The sequence below is a fragment of the Mustela nivalis genome, assembly GCF_964662115.1.
Source record: "Mustela nivalis genome assembly, chromosome: 1".
Taxonomy (NCBI): Eukaryota; Metazoa; Chordata; class Mammalia; order Carnivora; family Mustelidae; genus Mustela; species Mustela nivalis.
This window is the reverse complement of record NC_139020.1, coordinates 162,136,823-162,154,739: the sequence shown is the minus strand read 5'-3', so window position 1 is coordinate 162,154,739 and position 17,917 is coordinate 162,136,823. Positions and strand designations below refer to the sequence as shown.

General features: G+C 42.1%; 1 protein-coding gene and 1 long non-coding RNA gene across 2 annotated transcripts in view; one reads left to right on the top strand and one right to left on the bottom strand.

The window, feature by feature from the left end:
* CCDC174 (coiled-coil domain containing 174) overlaps positions 1-13,167 on the bottom strand; it is a 29,315-nt gene extending 16,148 nt beyond the window's left edge. Inside the window, exons 1-5 of the mRNA XM_082748277.1 lie at positions 13,051-13,167; positions 10,139-10,243; positions 9,390-9,490; positions 3,664-3,722; positions 1,114-1,291 (exon numbers count right to left, since the gene is read on the bottom strand). Of these exons, the coding sequence (XP_082604403.1) occupies positions 1,114-1,291; positions 3,664-3,722; positions 9,390-9,490; positions 10,139-10,243; positions 13,051-13,092 (485 nt within the window). The 5' untranslated portion in view covers positions 13,093-13,167. The remainder of the gene's footprint in view (positions 1-1,113; positions 1,292-3,663; positions 3,723-9,389; positions 9,491-10,138; positions 10,244-13,050) is intronic.
* On the top strand, positions 12,838-15,416 carry LOC309873193. Its single transcript, XR_014316228.1, has 2 exons — positions 12,838-13,198; positions 15,206-15,416. It is a non-coding gene; the product is annotated as an uncharacterized lncRNA (long non-coding RNA).
* The last annotated feature ends 2,501 nt before the right edge of the window (positions 15,417-17,917 follow it).

The following is a 17,917-nucleotide window of genomic DNA, read 5'->3' as shown; positions in this document are numbered from 1 at the left end:
AGGCTATCTGAGCCTGGAAGGGAAGATGGGTAGGCTCTGCACAGGCAATAGGGTGGGCAGGCAGGGTTAGTACCAGTCTTACAGTGTTAAGAAGAGAAAATTCCCTTCGGATGATTTCATTCTGGTCTCTTATTGATTTATCAGTCTCATAAAGAAAAGACAAGTTTAGCTTCCCCATCATTCACCTACATGTAGATAAAATTCAGGATAATTTCAACAAAAATTTACCAAATGCCCGCTTATTCCCCACAGACAGCAGTTTCTTGGGTAGCTCAGAATACGCTTGACTTCCTGAAGGGAGTTGAAGGCAACACAATCACCTGTTTTATAGGTGAGGAAACCGAGCCTCAGCAAGGATGGAACTTGATCATGGTCAAGTGGTCATGTTACCACGGAAAGATGGAGCCAGTGTTACACAGGTCCAAGGTCCCCAGTGCCTATACCACGCTGCCAGATAATGTCCCAGTCACAGGTAAGGTTTACTGGACCAGCTCTGTCTGCCTCTTTTCTATGGAAATGAACATCACCACCAGCTAGACAGTGACTCATCATGTCTGAATAATGGCATGGGCAACCTGGGTAACAAAAGAACATGCTTCTGTCTAAACAACTCTTCCATGCCAATGAAACAGGTGTATTAATGCCTTTTATACTTGGCTATCTTGTGATTACTTCTTCTTCAGAGTTATTATTTCTGCATCTGTAAATCCAATCTTAAAAGAAAGAAAACTGGGGAGCAATAAGGAAAAATGGTTTGACAACATCCAAACAAATACACTTTTGGAAAATAAATACAAGTCGGGGTGCCTAACTGGCTCGTCGATAGAGCAAGGAACTCTTAATCTTGGGGTTGTGAGTTTAAGCCTCATGTTGGGTGTACAAACTACTTTAAAAAAAAAAAAAAGCGTGGTTGGGCTATGGACACAGGGGAAGGTATGTGCTATAGTGAGTGCTGTGAAGTGTGTAAACCTGGCGATTCACAGACCTGTACCCCTGGGGCTAATAATACATTATATGTTAATAAAAAAATTTTTTTTAATTAAAAAAAAAAGAAAAAAGGTAAACACAAGTCTGAGAATGTTAACATCCCCAAACTGTGTCATTATCACCAACCATTCTTCACTGGGGTCCTGGGGAGGAGGTATATCTTTTTCAGAAAGATTTTCTTCATCATCATCTCTTTCTGCTGCCTTTCTAGAATCTCTATTGGCACCAAACACCTCCATTTCTTTGTGTTTATCTATGATCTTCTGAGTGAAATCCACAAGGTACAAATCTTCCACTTCTTCATCTAAGACAGAAAAATCAATTTTCAGATTTTTTTTTTTTGAAGATTTTATTTATTTATTTAACAGAGAGAGACACAGTGAGAGAGGGAACACAAGCCAGGGGAGTGAGAGAGGGAGAAGCAGACCCCCCGTCCAGCAGGGAACCCAATGCAGGACTCTATCCCAGGACCTTGGGATCATGACCTGAGCTGAAGGCAGTCACTTAATGACTAAGCCACCCAGGCGCCCCAATTTTTAGATTTTTGACATTCTTTTCAAAGCAGATGGAACTGCTATGAAGTGGTCACAGTCACCACTGGGCAGCTAGCCCTGGACAGTTCACTAGTGGATGCATTCACTACCTCCTCCTCCCCCTGAACACTTCAAAGACACAGAGCCATCACGGACCTGACGGGGAAGCGGCAAACAGGCCATCAGAAACACAGACCACACAAAAAATTCTTACAAGTGCTTAAAGTCTTCTGTTGACCCATCAATAGGATGAGTGAGCAATACAGTCTCAGAATGCAATTTTAAGATCAAACCATTTGATCTCAAGAGACCTGTCCACCCAGTGACATGTCGATGCAGAACTACAGTGATCATGTTGCCGGACCGGAGCAACAGACCTTTGTTGCTACGTATTCCTCCCCCAAGGGGCTACCTTACTTAACCCTAATTACACTGCGGTGGTACGGTGTTTTAAGCATCACTGTATAGGGTAAACAAAGTCATCTGAATTCTTTTCAACCCAACAAACAGCACCTTCAGGCAAGGCATGGTGCCAGGATCTGCAGGGCACACAGAGACGTGTGGCTTGTGACCTGCCTGAGCTAATACACTGGAAGTTAAATAACACTCCATGACTTTCATTTAGCCCAGGACAGTTGACGTACTCACAGTAAGGCTGATGTGAAGTGCCACTACGCTGGATTTTATAGAGCTGCTCTATAAAATCTGTATTGTGCTGTACGGGGCAGATACTATCCTAGTATCTGGTGTTAAGCCCCAGCATACAGGGGAGAATAACTGAGGCTCAAAACTCAACTTGCCCAAACACACAGGGACACTATGCCCATCATAAGATAAGCCTGCTGTTTCGGACCACATCCCCACATCCACAGGCCTTTGGACCTGGTCTCTAGAGTAACAGTACAAGTCAAGTCTGAATCAAAAGTAAAAGATTTTAATTTTTCTTAAAGCCACAACATAACTCACATGACGAAGAGATGTACTTTCCCAGAACAGAGTTGTAAGACCACATAATAGTGAGGCCTCCTGGTTAACAGACACCCTGCTGCTTCTTAAGGAAGAAGACAGGGCCCCTCTGCTGTACCCTAGCTTTAAGAGTGCCTGACTCTCCCACATGGGGCTTAAGTGCCATGCAGGGTACATGCCTCTGGCATCCGGGAAGAGGGAGTTTGGCTGTATGGGTAGCCAACGACCAGGGTTCCAGCCCTGCCTCTCCTGCTGCCCCACTGCCCCCTTTTCCAGCTCATTGGGCCTAGTCACACTAATCCGTCCTGCCAACACTGGCCCTCTCCTCCCTCTGCAGATCTGCTCTCACCACTCTCCCCCTGCAGAATCCTTTCTCCAGCTATTCAAAGCCTTTAAGACCCTATCAGAGCCCACCTTCTCCCTAAGAACTTCCCCAAATGCCTTTTGGCAATAAAATACACACTGCCTTGTAAAATCTCTTCTACTGGGGTGCCTAACTGGCTCAGTCGGTTACGTGTCTGCTTTCAGCTCAGGTCATGATCCCAGGGTTCTGGGATCAAGCCCCGCATCAGTCCCCCTGCTTGGCAGGGAGTCTGCTTCTCCCTCTGCTCTTCCCACTCTCTCTCTCTCTCTGTCAAATAAAAGAAAATAAAATCTTAAAAAAATAAAATCTCTTTACTCCTATCTAAATGTAGACTGGGTTTTACTTTTCTGGACAGTATGAGGAAAGGGGGATCTTTTTATTATTTTAGAAGCAATTACAGGCACATCACAGAAAAAACAAAAAACAGAGAAAAGGAAAGATAACTTCAACACCCTGTATACCCATAACCCCTCCTAATCTTTTTTAACATAGCTATAATAGTTTATAATGGTAGTCTCTTTGGACCTTGTTTCCTATCTTTCTTTTGCACCACTGGCCTCCATTGATGATGACCCCCTTGAGGGCAGAGGCAGAGAATCTTGTTTGTTCCCTCAGAGCACTTAACATAGCCTGGTACACGCTGGGCAATCAGCAATTATTGCAGATTTTCTGGTCTCGCCAGCACAGGAAGTAATCTGTATTATTCCTTAAATTTCCTCCCCGTTCTTATGGTTATTTTAACAAATAACAAAATATTATAGGGCTGTATGAGTTACAGAAAATAGAGAAGTATAAATAAATTATTGTATTTACCTATAAAGTCTCCTTTAGTCATTTTTTCATATAATTTGGCTTTTTCTTCCAATTTCTCCCTAGAAGAAAAAAAAAGACAAGTATTAGAAATGGTCCAACACCTGCCATTCCTGCTAATCCTGTCTGACTGTGACGCCCTGCACCAGAGAAACCCAGTCTGATGGTGCGGCAGCTGTAACTTGAGCTGACCGCTCCACCTTAAGGGGATACTCAGATCCAGTGACACCTGATTTGCCAACTAAATGTCAGACCCATGTTTCTGTTATTCATGACTATATCCCAGGGCCTAAAACAATGCCTGGCACAAGTTCTCAATCAGTATCTGAAAATAAATAATGAAGTAAGAATCCAGATGCAAATGCAAAGTGCAACCTGAATTAAATACCAAAAAAAAAAAAAAAAAAGGAGATATTTAAACAAAAACATTTTCTATATACAACCTTCTAGACAGATCACCAAATTCAATGTAAACTCTTTGCATTACTGTTTTCAGACAAGGGTCCCTGATCATCTATGGCTTATTAGGCTTCTCTAAGGGGGCTAAAGACCAACTTCTTATAAGTCTCTTAAAAATACAATACCTGACAAATGAGTGATCTGATGGGGCACGTGCACCCGAATGCTTATAGAAGCAATGTCCACAATAGCCAAACTATGGAAAGAGCCCAAATGTCCACCAGATGAATGGATAAAGAAGATGTGGTATATATACACAATGGAATACTATGCAGGCATCAAAAGAAATGAAATCTTGCTGTTTGCAATGACATGGATGAAACTAGAGGGTTATTATGCTAAGTAAAATAAGTCAATCAAAGAGAGACAATTACCATATGATCTCACTCATGGGTACAATTAAAAAAATAAAACACAATCATAGAAAAGAGAGGAAAAAAATAAAACAAGAGGGGCGCCTGGGTGGCTCAGTGGGTTGGGCCTCTGCCTTCGGCTCAGGTCGTGATCTCAGGGTCCTGGGATTGAGCCCTGCATAGGGCTCCCTCCTTGGCGGGAGGCCTGCTTCCCCTTCTCTCTCTCTGCCTGCCTCTCTGCCTACTTGTGATCTCACTCTGTCAAATATAAATAAAATCCTTAAAAAAAAAAAAAGACAAAACCAGAGAAGGAGACAAACCATGAGAGACTCAATCATAAGAAACAAACTGAGGGTTGCTGGAGGGGAGGGGGATGGATGGATGGTGTAACTGGGTGATGGAGGGCATGTGATGTAATGAGCACTGGGTATTATACAAGACTGGTGAATCACAGACCTGTCCCTCTGAAACCAATAATACATTATATGTAAACTAAATGAATTTAAAGAATGTTATATATATATATATATATATATATATATATGGTATCTGTTTTATACAGAGCATGAATAATTTATTCATGACACATAGCTAATAAAAAACAAACATCAGCCCTGGTATTTCAATAAAGCTGCCTCTCTGCTCATGTTAATTCTGGTGACATTTATTTTTTAGTGGACACAGACTAAGACAGCTGGCAATTCTTTATTCTAGAAATACTTAATGATGGTAAAGAGAAGTCCCAAAAAGGTCACCTGAGCTTTTGCTTGTGAGGAATCACACTTAATCACAATGGAAAACTCCATTTCTTTTTCTTTTCTCTTAAAGATTTTATTTATTTGACAGGGAGAGAGATCACAAGTAGGCACAGAGGCAGGCAGAGTGAGGGGGAAGCAGGTTCCCTGCTGAGCAGAGAGCCCAACGTGGGGCTCCATCCCAGGACCCTGAGATCATGACCTGAGCTGAAGGCAGAGGCTTAACCCATTGAGCCACCCAGGCGCCCCGGAAAATTTCATTTCTAATGGCATTCTGAGACAATAAAGTCCCTTGGTCACAGAGCTATGTGCTCTGGAACAAATTACTTCAAATTACTTCACCTTTCTTGTAGTCCCAATTCCTAAATCTGGAACAGATGAAAAAAAAAAACACCACTGCCTCTTAGGATTATCACGGAGAGTACCCAGACCACACACGAAAGCATGCCGTCAGTTATGTCATCTGCTTCTCTGCCATCTGGGTCAGAAAGAGTCCTCTCCCATTTTGCACATTCATTCAACAAGTACTGCTTCCATGCCTCCTTCCTTCCCCACGCTCACATAGTTCTTCTTATAGAAGAGGAGAAGGACAATAATAAATCAATGAGAATGAGGATTTTGGACAAGGGCTGAGAAGGGGAGGAAATAAAAGCAGCTGTCACCACCGGAGGCCCTTCAACTTCCAAAAGGTTAACTTGCCCTACATCAGGGGGACTTACTGTAATAACCTGTGTAGAATCTTACTGTTCCCATGAAAATAACACTTTAATTAAAAAACAAAACACATAGAGCAGGCATCAGAACAGAGTAACTGGTGGACACTAGAAAAGGTAGCCGGGGGAAACCGCTTTGAAGGTGACATTTGAGCTAAGGCCTAGAGAGCAAAAAGTCCACCATGACAGGACCTTGGGAAGAAAGCAAGTGAGGCAGAGTAAAGAGGAGGTGGGAATGAGCTCAATATGTTCAAGCAGAGACCAGAGCTGTGGAGGATGCTGAGCACAGGAGAGAGAGGCACAAAATAAGGACAGAGAAAGGCAGGTACATCAACATGTGAGAAAGGATATGGAGTATGGATACAGTAACAGAATATGGCAGGAGAGTCTACAAGTGAGTAATGGAGATCAAGGAAGATGTCCTGAGAAATGGCCACTGGATTTAGTAGATGAGGAAGTAATTAGAGACTTCAAAGAAAAATTTCTTCAGTAAGATGGAATTCAGAGGGCAAGAGTATGGAATACTTATCTGGAATCACTATGTGCCAGACACTATGTATCTCCTTTAATCCCTCAAGAGCTCCATAAGCTGAGTAGACACCACCTCACTTCATAGATAAGAAAAGTCTCAATGGAGAAGTAACTTGCCTAAGGCCTTATACCTTTCTGGAACTGCCCCTGTCTGTTCTGAGCTCTGGGAGACTCAGAAATCCTGCCAACCAAGGAAAGACTTGACCCCTCACAAGTGCAGAGAAGCCAAAGTATTACATTAACAGGTCACTGGACAGAAAAAAATCATAGCAAAGTATCTGGGAAAACATTTACCAATGTATAAATGAAACTTTACTCTTCAACAAATTAGATTTCTGAGAATATGTCCAGGAGGTGAGAAAGATGTCTCAAAATTAATATACCCCAAGTCTGCTGGGAATAGTTCAATGCAAAGAAAAACAGTGTCCCAAATGTGCTAATATTCTCTTTTTTTCAGACCCAGAAGAGTTGAGCAACCTTAGTGACCACTGTTTGCAACTACACTTTTTATTATGCAATAAATCAAAAGCACATGAGTCATGACAGACATTAAAACTTGGGATTCTCAGGGTGCCTGGGTGGCTCAGTGGGTTAAGCGTCTGCCTTCGGCTCAGGTCATCTCAGGGTCCTCGGATCAAGCCCCATATCAGGCTCTCTGCTCAGCAGGGAGCCTGCTTCCCCCCACCCCCGCCTGCCGCTCTGCCTACTTATGATCTATCAAATAAATAAATTAAATTAAATTTAAAAAAAGAAGAACAAAGATGATCATTTCATTAAAAAAAAAAACTTGGGGGGCGCCTGGGTGGCTCAGTGGCTTAAGCCGCTGCCTTCGGCTCGGGTCATGATCTCAGGGATCTGGGATCAAGCCCCGCATCGGGCTCTCTGCTCCGCAGGGAGCCTGCTTCCCTCTCTCTCTCTCTCTGCCTGCCTCTCTGCCTACTTGTGATCTCTGTCTGTGAAATAAATAAATAAATAATCTTTAAAAAAAAAAAAAAAAACTTGGGATTCTCTCTAAATCTAGGGTGACACTGCAAATAAGGGAGAGTTCTCCTTTACAGAGGAATGCCAGTTAATAAATGGAATGAAAATAAAGATAAAGATGGAATTAAAGAATTAGAAAAATCATCACTTAGAAATCACCAATATAATAACTATGTGGAAATATGTTGGTGAACAAGATATTCATAATCTCAGTTTCCCTCCTTAGATTATGAATTACAAATGGGGAAGAGCACCTTTACAGTGGAAAAATATAGCAGGCCTTTCTTAACCAAGTGATCAACCTTCATCACCAATAACAACTCAAACTGACACTGTGAGCCTCCTACTGTGATCCAATAGGAAGAACACATCATATACATTTTATTCTTTTTTTTTTTTAAAGATTTTATTTATTTATTTGACAGAGAGAAATCACAAGTAGTTGGAGAGGCAGGTAGAGAGAGAGAGAGGAGGAAGCAGGCTCCCTGCTGAGCAGAGAGCCCCATGCGGGACTCGATCCCAGGACCCTGAGATCATGACCTGAGCCGAAGGCAGCGGCTTAACCCACTGAGCCACCCAGGCGCCCATATACATTTTATTCTTAACCAAAAACAGTTAACGTGACTGTAATCATACACTGCAGAGCAACAGTTCTGGACTCTTCAAGAACAGCAATGGGATAACAGACAACAAAAAGGCCTGGGAATTAGTCTAGATTAAAGGAGTCTAAAAAAATACACCATCCGGGCTGCTTGGCTGGCTTAGTTGGAGGTGTGTACAATTCTTGATCTCAGGGTTGTGAGTTTGAGCCCCACGTCAGGTCTAGAGATTACTCAAGAAAAAAATAAATTAACTTAAAAAAAAAAAAAAAGTTGTGCTATTAACAAAATTTCTCCCCCTTAAAAGAGAAAAATAAAGAAAAATATGAAAACTAAATGCAATGTGCAATCTTTGAATTCTGGATTAAATTAAAAAACAAAACAAAACTATGAAGGACTTAACTGTACCAGGATAACTGGTGAACTCTGCCTATATACCATAAAATAGATAATATTATTTTATTAGTATTAAATTTTATGGGTATGATAGCATTATTATAGTGATGTAGGACAACATCCTTGTTCTTGGGAGATATATACTGAAATCTTTTGAGGCAAAGTATCATGATGTTTACCAAAGTTTCTCTACGTACACATACACCAAGGCAGGGGAGAGAGAGAGAAGCAAAAACAAACGTGGAAAAACATTAATTGGTGAACTTAGGTAAAGAATATTAGAAGAAGGGCGCCTGGGTGGCTCAGTGGGTTAAAGCCTCTGCCTTCGGCTCAAGTCATGATCTCAGGGTCCTGGAATCGAGCCCCGCATCGGGCTCTCTGCTCCGCAGGGAGCCTGCTTCCCTCTCTCTCTCTCTCTCTCTCTGCCTGCCTCTCTGCCTACTTGTGATCTTTGTCTGTCAAATAAATAAATAAAATCTTTAAAAAAAAAAAAAAAAAAAAAGAATATTAGAAGATTCACCGTGCTCTTCTTTCAACTATTTTGTTGTTTTCAAGTTTTTCAAAATAAAAAGGGGGATAATTTAGTTTCTAAATGCTACTGTAATATTACCTAGTAGCCCAGAACCACACCACTATGTGGACACTTCTTAAACACTTGATGACCATCTTAGTGCCCATTAAAGGCTCAAAGTGGGAGCCTTGAAAACTTGATGATGAAAACTTGTTTCATCTTTCAGACTGAGGTTATGTCTTCTCTTTTTATAAGACTACAAATACATCTGCAAATTATATTATTTTCAGTGTCTATTTTATATTTATAGAGCATATGGCTGAAAAAATGACAAAATTAAAACTGTTAACCCAGAAGTGTAAAAGTGGAACTCTCACTTCTCTGCTTGAGTAGCCCCAGAGGCAACTATAGTTAGCACAGCTTAACTTTACCTTGCTTTGTCTAAAGTCTTCTGTTCCTCGATCTTCTGTTCTGTATCCTTCTCAGCTCGATTTGAAACTCCTGCATTCTGTTTGCTCCAGATACTGGGTTTCTGGAGCATATTTATTTAAAAAGACAAAACAGAACCAAGTGATTGGAAAAAAAAAAATCTCTACTTACGCATCAGAAGAAAAACGATTAACCTTACGAATCTATGAAGAAAACTAGATATGAGAGCCAACCTTTGTCATGCAGACAAGCTATACAAGGAAAACCTAGTGCTGAAAAAAAAAGCCCTAAATTATATAAAGAATTCCTTTACACGTCTACAGAATTACTTATCTCTTATCTCCTGAATGATTACACTTAATTCGATAGATTAATAGAAGTGATAAATACCATAACCTAGTCACAACTCTTAAAGACCCTGATATTTTCTGCTATATTACTGTATCATCTAATTGTTTATCTGTTTGTATTAATAATACCTATACAGCTGATCTTTCCTAAGAATGTACACAAACCACTAATTAAAACACGCACTCTTGCAAAAGAAGTGCTGCATAATTACAGTATTATAATGTGCTTTTAAATGCTCTAATTTCTATTTTAATATAAAACATTTTATGCAGATGTTCAGCTACCAGGGATTTTCTCTTAATTTTTATATGTAGCAGAGAAGGACATTTTCAAAAAACCTAGGTATGGTATAATTTCCCCATGTTTGGAATTAATGGAGATAACCAGATCTTATTTTTACCTTATTAGTTGTTTTTGGTTTTCCCCAAACTCCGGAATCTTTTAGAAGTTTTTCTTGTTTGAATTCTTCTTGTTTTCGGAAGAGTTCAGCCTTAAGGTCTACCAACTAGAATAAAACCAATGAGCAAACATTTAGTTAATTCTAATGAGTGACTAGATTTCCAAATTATTCTAATTCTCAAAGCAAAATTTAAAGTTCCTACAAATGCACAAAAATGGATACAAAATTAAATGTCTCTGAATGCATAATCCAGTACAAAATAAAACCAAGTCCTACAGCATTCCAGTTCTCTTGGTAATATATTTCTACCCTAACCTTCAATACTGGGCTAAGGGGAAGGTGATTAAGCAAAGTAAATGAAGTCTGCACTTATTAGATTCAGATTGAACTAATAACTTTAAGGGGCATCTGTGTGGCTCAGTCGGTTAAACAGCTGCCTTCGGCTCAGGTTATAATCCCAGGGTCCTGGGATGGAGTCCCACATCAGGTTCCTTGCTCAGCGGGAAGCCTGATGTTCCTCCTGCTTGTGCTTTCTCTCTGACAAATAAATTATTTAAAAAAAATGAACTAACAATTTAAAATACCTTCTCCATGCCTGACATTTTACTTGGCTTTTTTATACTGTAACCTCATTTAATCATCACAATTTATTATTTCTGCAGAAAAATATCTTTGTTCATCAACTATCTGAGCACTAAAGAGCAGGATACAAACATGAAATACACACTCCCATGCCTCAAAGAGTTACAACCTAATTTAAAAAAAAAAAAAAAGGTAACTTATAATATCAGTAAAATGTAATAAATGACTTTAAGAGTGAAAGAAAACAGGGACACCTGACTGGCTCAAGTGGGTGAAGCATGAGACTCTTGATCTTGGGTTGTGAGTTCCAGCCTCACATTGTATGTAGAGATTACTTAAAAATAAAATCTTTAAAAAGGGGTGGTGGTGGTGGAATAAAAAGCACAGAAGTTCAGCTACAGGGGCATTTCCTTCTGTCCACAGTGATCAGAGACAGCCTTGAGCCGAGCTTTAAACAATAGGCAAGGGGAGTGTGACTGGCTCCGTCAGAAGAGAGCACAACTCCTAGATCTCAGGGTATGAGTTTGAGGCTGATGTTGGGTGTAGAGATTACTTAAATAAATAAACTTTTAGGGGCACCTGGGTGGCTCAGTGGGTTAAGCCGCTGCCTTCGGCTCAGGTCATGATCTCAGGGTCCTGGGATCGAGTCCCGCATCGGGCTCTCTGCTCAGCAGGGAGCCTGCTTCCCTTCCTCTCTCTCTGCCTGCCTCTCCGTCTACTTGTGATTTCTCTCTGTCAAATAAATAAATAAAATCTTAAATAAATAAATAAATAAATAACCTTTTAAAAAAACATCGGCAAGATTTCAACAGTTAGAAATAAAGTGGACTGAGTGAATGAGAAGAGCTCCAGGTTTATGTATGTTCTGGAAACTCTAAGTTTGGTTGAATCACTGGGTTCAAAAACAGGAAAGAACAGGGCTCCTGGGTGAATATCCATGCCTACCTCTCACTTATACCTATCACCACTGTCTACTCTGCAAAGAAATACAAAATGCCAGTTCCTTTTTTAAAGGTCTGGATACAGCTCCCTATAAATCAGATACTTATAGAACCCAGCATCACAGACTGACTTTTAAGGGAAATCAAAATGACTGAGTTCAATGATTTCTATTTTGGAAGACACCAATTTAAAAGCAGCCTTGGCAGAGATTTAATAATGCTAAGGGCAGTTTCATCCTAAGACCTAATACCCTAAGTTTCTAAACACAAAAACTTTGGTTCCTTCTTCTGAGCCTTCTTAACTGCAACAATTTTATAGCCACACATTTTCCTCTTCTATGACCACTTTTGAGTTTTAAAAGGAAGATGCGCTGAGTACTGTCCATTTCCAGATGGCATTTCTACGATGGCTATTGCTTATTTTAACCTGACAGAATAACCTTAATATTTACAGCTTTTTGGTTCCTTATGCTGAACCATAATAACTAGTACTAATTTTCAATATGAGACTAGAAAAAGAGATCTGAATATTGGGACACGTAGTAGTTTTCCTTTGCACTCCTTTTGCATCCTAATACTTTGCAGTAAACTGAAGATTAAATCAAATATTAGGCAATTTGCTCTGATGTAACAGAAAAGGCAATAGCTTTGGTGAGGAACAGCCTGAGTGCACCAGTTCTATCTCTAAGAATTCTGTATGTAAGCTGGGAATAGCCACCTCCTTTACTGGGCCTCAAATTTATCAGCTATAAAACACGGGTATTAATAGCACCTACTCCCTAATGCAGTTGGGAGAATTCAATGAGATAGTGCACAGAAACGTACTCGAGCAGGTTTTCTCCCTAGAAGTAACTAATTTAACAATAACTGCTTGCATCCTGCTAGACCTTACAACCCGCGGGCACTGCAACCTATGGGTGCATTCACACTGTTTAGCTCCTGGTCGGGACGCTGGGCGCTCTCGGATCCCCGGGAATAAGTCACCCTCCCTCATGTTCTGGGAGACCCCTTCTAGTCTGTGGAGTGGAAAGGAAACGAGGAAGGCGGTTTGTGTCTGTACAGCAAGCACAGAGGGAGACGGGACTGTCAAGGAGGCCTGGCCGGGTTGCCGCAGGGGGAAGGCAGGGACACTCAAACAGGAAAAGACACCAAGTTCAGGTCTGTATCTAAAGAGGGAATCCTGGTCCTGTATCCGAGGGGAGAAGCCAAGTACCGCGTCCTGTAAGTAAGAAAGTCGGCCCGAGTCCCCATCCGAGAAAAGCCAGGTCCGGGTTCCTGTTTGAGGGAAGGCCACGTCTGGGTCTCCCGAGTGAAGAAACAAGGTCGAGATTCTTGTCTACTGGAGATGAGAACTCGGAGCCCCGTAGCATCACCTGTACCCGCACTCACCGAGGAGGCCGTAACATCCAAAGGCTTTTTCCTCCGGTCCATTCTGCCGCCAGCGTGTCTCAGCAAAAAGCTGAAGCCGGCAATGTCTCCCGCAGGCCTCAAATGCCTGCGTTCCGCACAACCGGAAGAGTCTATAATAATAGCGACGGTAAGTATGCGACGCCGGCGCCATCTTGGAAAGGTCAGATGTTGTGCGTATTGCACCTGCCACCATTTTGAGAGAGTCAAAGAATGCCCAGTGTTAAGGCCATCTTGAAGAAAGAGAAAGGATAACAAGAGTTAGTGTTGGCGCCATCTTGAGAAGGGCGAATGCCGCTTTCGAGCAATGGGCGCCATCTTGAGTGGGGCGGATTTTGGGGTTGGGGTGGCGCCATCTTGGGGAGGGCATAGTGACCACAAATACTCTTCGTGGTGAAAAGAAAGGCGGGTTGGTAGGACTGGAAAGATCTAAATGCCTTTAGAAGATCTGCAGTATGACTGGCACTGTCTGGTGCTTCTCACAGGTTAACTTATCTAGTTCTCACAAGAACCATATGTGATTATATTATATAAGATTATTATATTACTCTTGGTAGAAATAACAATAATAATAGGTAACATGAATATAGTACTTACTATGTGCCACTTTACATATTTCAGCTGGTAAGAACATGAACTCCAGAGGCGAGTTTCCTGGTTTCCAATTGCACTTACTGGCTATGTGACTTTGGGAAAGTTACTTAACTTCTCTGTGCCTCAATTTCCAAATGGGAACAAAACAGTATCTACTTCATGGGACTTAATGAGAATGAAATAAGTTAAATGAGCTAGTGTTGGTTAAAATATTAATGATTGTATTAGACAGCCTAATGACCCCTGGTCAAAGGTGTCCATCTTCTAATGTCCAAAACCTCTGAATATGTTACCTCTGTGGCAAAAGGGAATTTGCATCCATGATTAAATTAAATATCTTAGGATAGGGAGATTATCTGGATGGGCCCAATGTAATCAAAAGGGTCCTTATAAAGGAGGCAGAAGGATCAAAGACCACATGCTAGGGAAAACAGGCAGCCTCTAGAAGGAAAAGAAGTCCTCTTCCAGAACTTCTAGGAGTATAGCACCATGACCCCTAGGTTCTAGCCTTGCAGCGATTCCGCACCCCAGTTCAATGTGTGCAGGTCTTCCCACCACCAAGCAATTCTCCATTGGCATCTTGTGTCCTACAATTCAACTCAATTCTGACATTATCTAACTGGAGATAGCCTCAGATCCTATAGGTTAAGGGCTCAGTCCTACAAGGGTGCCTTCACTTCAGATACTGATTCCATGTCCTGGCTGTCACCTATGCTTCTAAATTGGAGGTTCCAATGAACCCCTCCTTGGGTTTGATTGATTTATTAGAGCAGCACACAGGGCTCAGAGAAACATTACTAGATTACTGGTTTGTATTATAAAAGGATGTAATTCAAGAACAGCCAGATGGAAAAGATAAACTAAGGCAAGGTATATGGGAAGGGGGATGGAGATCCCTTGCCCTCTTTGAGAAAGCTACAAATCTCCACAAATCTTTACATGCTCACAAACCTGGAAGCTCTCTGAAATCTGTCTTTTTTAGAGGATTTTATGGAGGCTTCATTACATAGGCATGACTGATTAAATCATTGGCCATTAGTGATTGAACTCAATCTCTACATTTTACTGTAGAGACCTACATTTTACTGTAGAGACCTCCACCGAGGTCAGAGGTGGGACTGAGCATCCCAACCCTCTAATCATACCTGGGTTATGATTCTCCAAGCAACCAGCCCCTGTCTTTCAGTGCTTTCCAAAAGTCACTCATCAACAAAACAAGACTCCTTTATTGCTGTCTTCCCTTAGGAAATTCCAAGGGTTTAGGAGATCTGGGTCAGGAAGTGGGCTGAAGACCAAATGTAGATTTATTATAATTCATAATATCACACTTTGTAAGGCTCATTTCAGACTTCCGACCTCCAGAACCATAGGAGAATTTATGTTGTTTTAAGCCACTAAATCTGTGGTAATTCATTATAAAATGGTTTAAAAGCACAAAATTGAACAAAAATCAAAATAGCTGCACTAATGCTTCAGCCAGGCTTAATTTTAAACTAAACAACCTTTTCTTCTCTTCCCCAAACCTCCCCTCCTCCCTTCTTAGCTTTTTTCTTTCAGGAACTCCATATCACCCCCAAAGACATGACAAATGAGGCTGGCGGCACATACACAATTCCTGTCAAAACCAGCTAGATCCTGATTTCCCTAGAAAACACCTCAGCCCAGATCCTTTGGGAGGGCTTGCAGTTTTGAAGGCCTTAGCCTGCTGCAGCCTCCTTTGCCTGGCAAAGCAATAAAGCTGTCGTTCCTCTTAACCCCAAACTCTCCATGCGTTCTATTTTGGCTCTGAGGCACTGAGGTCAGTTTTTGACAACAGCTACCATAGGAATCTGATAGAAATGATGAGTTTAGCAGTAGCACTAGTGGATGTCAGGCATGTGTGTAACTCTTCCATGCGTTATCTATCTGGCTTAATCCTTAGAATAACCCCAGAGATGGTAGCTATTATCCCCATTTTACAGTGGAGAAAAACAAGACCCAAGAGGTTAAGTGACATGCCAGAGGGCCTTTGCCAGCTAGCTTGTGCTGGAGCCTAGAGTCAAAGAATAACTCAAAGACACTGGATTAATTTTGTGCACATTACTTCCTTGTGAAGAGGGGAACCATCTGAAAATGGCTAGAAAGGAATTACATAAAAGAAAAAGGGAAAGGGGGAGAAGGAGAAGACAAAGACGGACTGGAAATCATGAACTTTAATTTTCTTGCCCAGCTGACCGCTGGCAATGATGCCATTCAGGGGGTCCTGATCTTGGACAGCTGGAAAGAAAGTTTAGTTGTTTATGGATGCCCAGAAGACCCCAAGGGTTTAGCTTTCTCTGTGTAATGCCTGTCATGGTCCTTTGCTGTCATCCTCATGCTCGTTAGGCAGGTTTATACCATCACCTTTACCAGAAGTTCTCACCAGAGTGGCATCCAGCTGACTTTAATTCCTACCAAGCCACTGAAATTACTAAGAAAAAAAACAAGGAACCTCCGTTATTTCCCTCAGCCTCACACACTTCAAGGTCTGGAGAAGCAGAGAAAGCTTCATCTTGGACTGATCGAAATGCCCTCTGAACACACCCGTGATTTTTCCCATATCCTGTTTCCTCAAAATCTTCCTTCGATGCTTTCCAAACATCTGGGTCCATCTGGAATTGCCTTCTGCTACCAAATATGAAAATTGAGGCCACAGCTCCTTATGTTCTTTACCAGGTCATTCTCTTCCTAGGGTGTCATCTTCTCAACTGGATGCCAGACCACACACCACAGACCTGGGTTTGTTCTAGAGGAAAAGAGGTACTCCAGCCTGGTGAGAGAGAGCACAGGTTGTCCTCCAAGGAGCTTGGGATTGGTCCCAGCTGCACCCCTTCAGTTACCTCGAGAACGTCGCCTCACCCCTCTGTGCCTCAGCTCTTGCACCCGGTTGGACGCAAAGGATGTTGGAGATCCAGGGTACAGAAACGGTTTGCCAGCTGACGGGCGCTGTGCATGCATCACTTGGAGAATACAGAAGTTTTTGCACAGTGCTGGTTTTCTCACAGCAGAAGGCACACACTTGAAGACAGTCTGTGTTATGACGCTGCATATTTTGCAGCGTTCTGAGGTCCATTTTGTCCCCCTGCTGGGTCCCCGGGGGTGGGACTGGGTGGGAGACCAATTATCTTCTTCCTGCTCATCTCTTAAGTGGATTTTGTCAAATCTCCTAGGTGCCTTAAAGAAGGGGGAGAGAGGATACTTTCTGAAACACACAGCAGCTAGTTCCCTGTGGACACGGCCACCAAACCACGCTCTTCTTTTTAAAGGGGGTCCTGGAGTCATTTTTTCCAACACAAAGTCTCAGAGCCGCTTAGCTGCAGGCTGCCACCTGTGTTGCTATCTGAGGCTTTAATGGGCAGTTAAGAGGTTCTTCATCCCAACCCCCTTTTGGCATGTGTACCATTTTTCTACATATCCTGTTTCCTCAGACTAAAAATGTGCCTCTCCCCCATGAGTCTAGCCCGTAGCGTCTTAACCTTTGGTCTGTCTCCAGAGCACTGCCTGTGATAATAAATTACTCAGCACTGGATGAATTAGCTGAACCCAGTGGGTGGAAAAAGATTAGGCTGGACCTAAGGAAATTAGGTTCTAAGCACAGACACAGGATGAGGCAGAAAGATACCGAGACTTGGGCCCTGGATGACGAAGAAACTAACCTTTATTGGCATCAGGCCCCAAATCGGTTGTTGGCAAGATCTCACTGAATTCCCCACAATGACTTCAAGAGTATGTATTGTTATTATCCTTATTTTGTAGATGAGGAAACTGAGAGCCAGAGATGTTAAGTAACTTGACTAAGGTCACACAGCTAGTCTTGGTCCCAGGATTCGAACCCAGGCAGTCTAATTCCGGAACATCACACCGTCTTCCCGCAGTGCATTTCCATTCATTCATTTATTCATTCATCCATTTAACTCTACTGAGGAAGGGAGAAAATGTTATATAAGAGCAGACCCCAGAATATTTCTGAAGGAGGCACCTGTCGTTAGGTCACTGTGGGTGCAAGGGGCCCAGCAGGTGAATACCAGCAGAAGCCTGAAGGTACAGCTGGGGTGGGACAAGGATTATCTGGTGGTCTGGAAAACCCACCTGAGCTTGCAAATCTGGGGTAAAGGGATGGTGAGTGGGGCTTGTCCTGCCACCTGGGAAATTGGTGCTTGAGGCCACAGTTGAACACAAAGGGTACAAAGAATTCTATACCTGGAGAAAAAGGCCCATCATGGGATCCCGAGTGTTG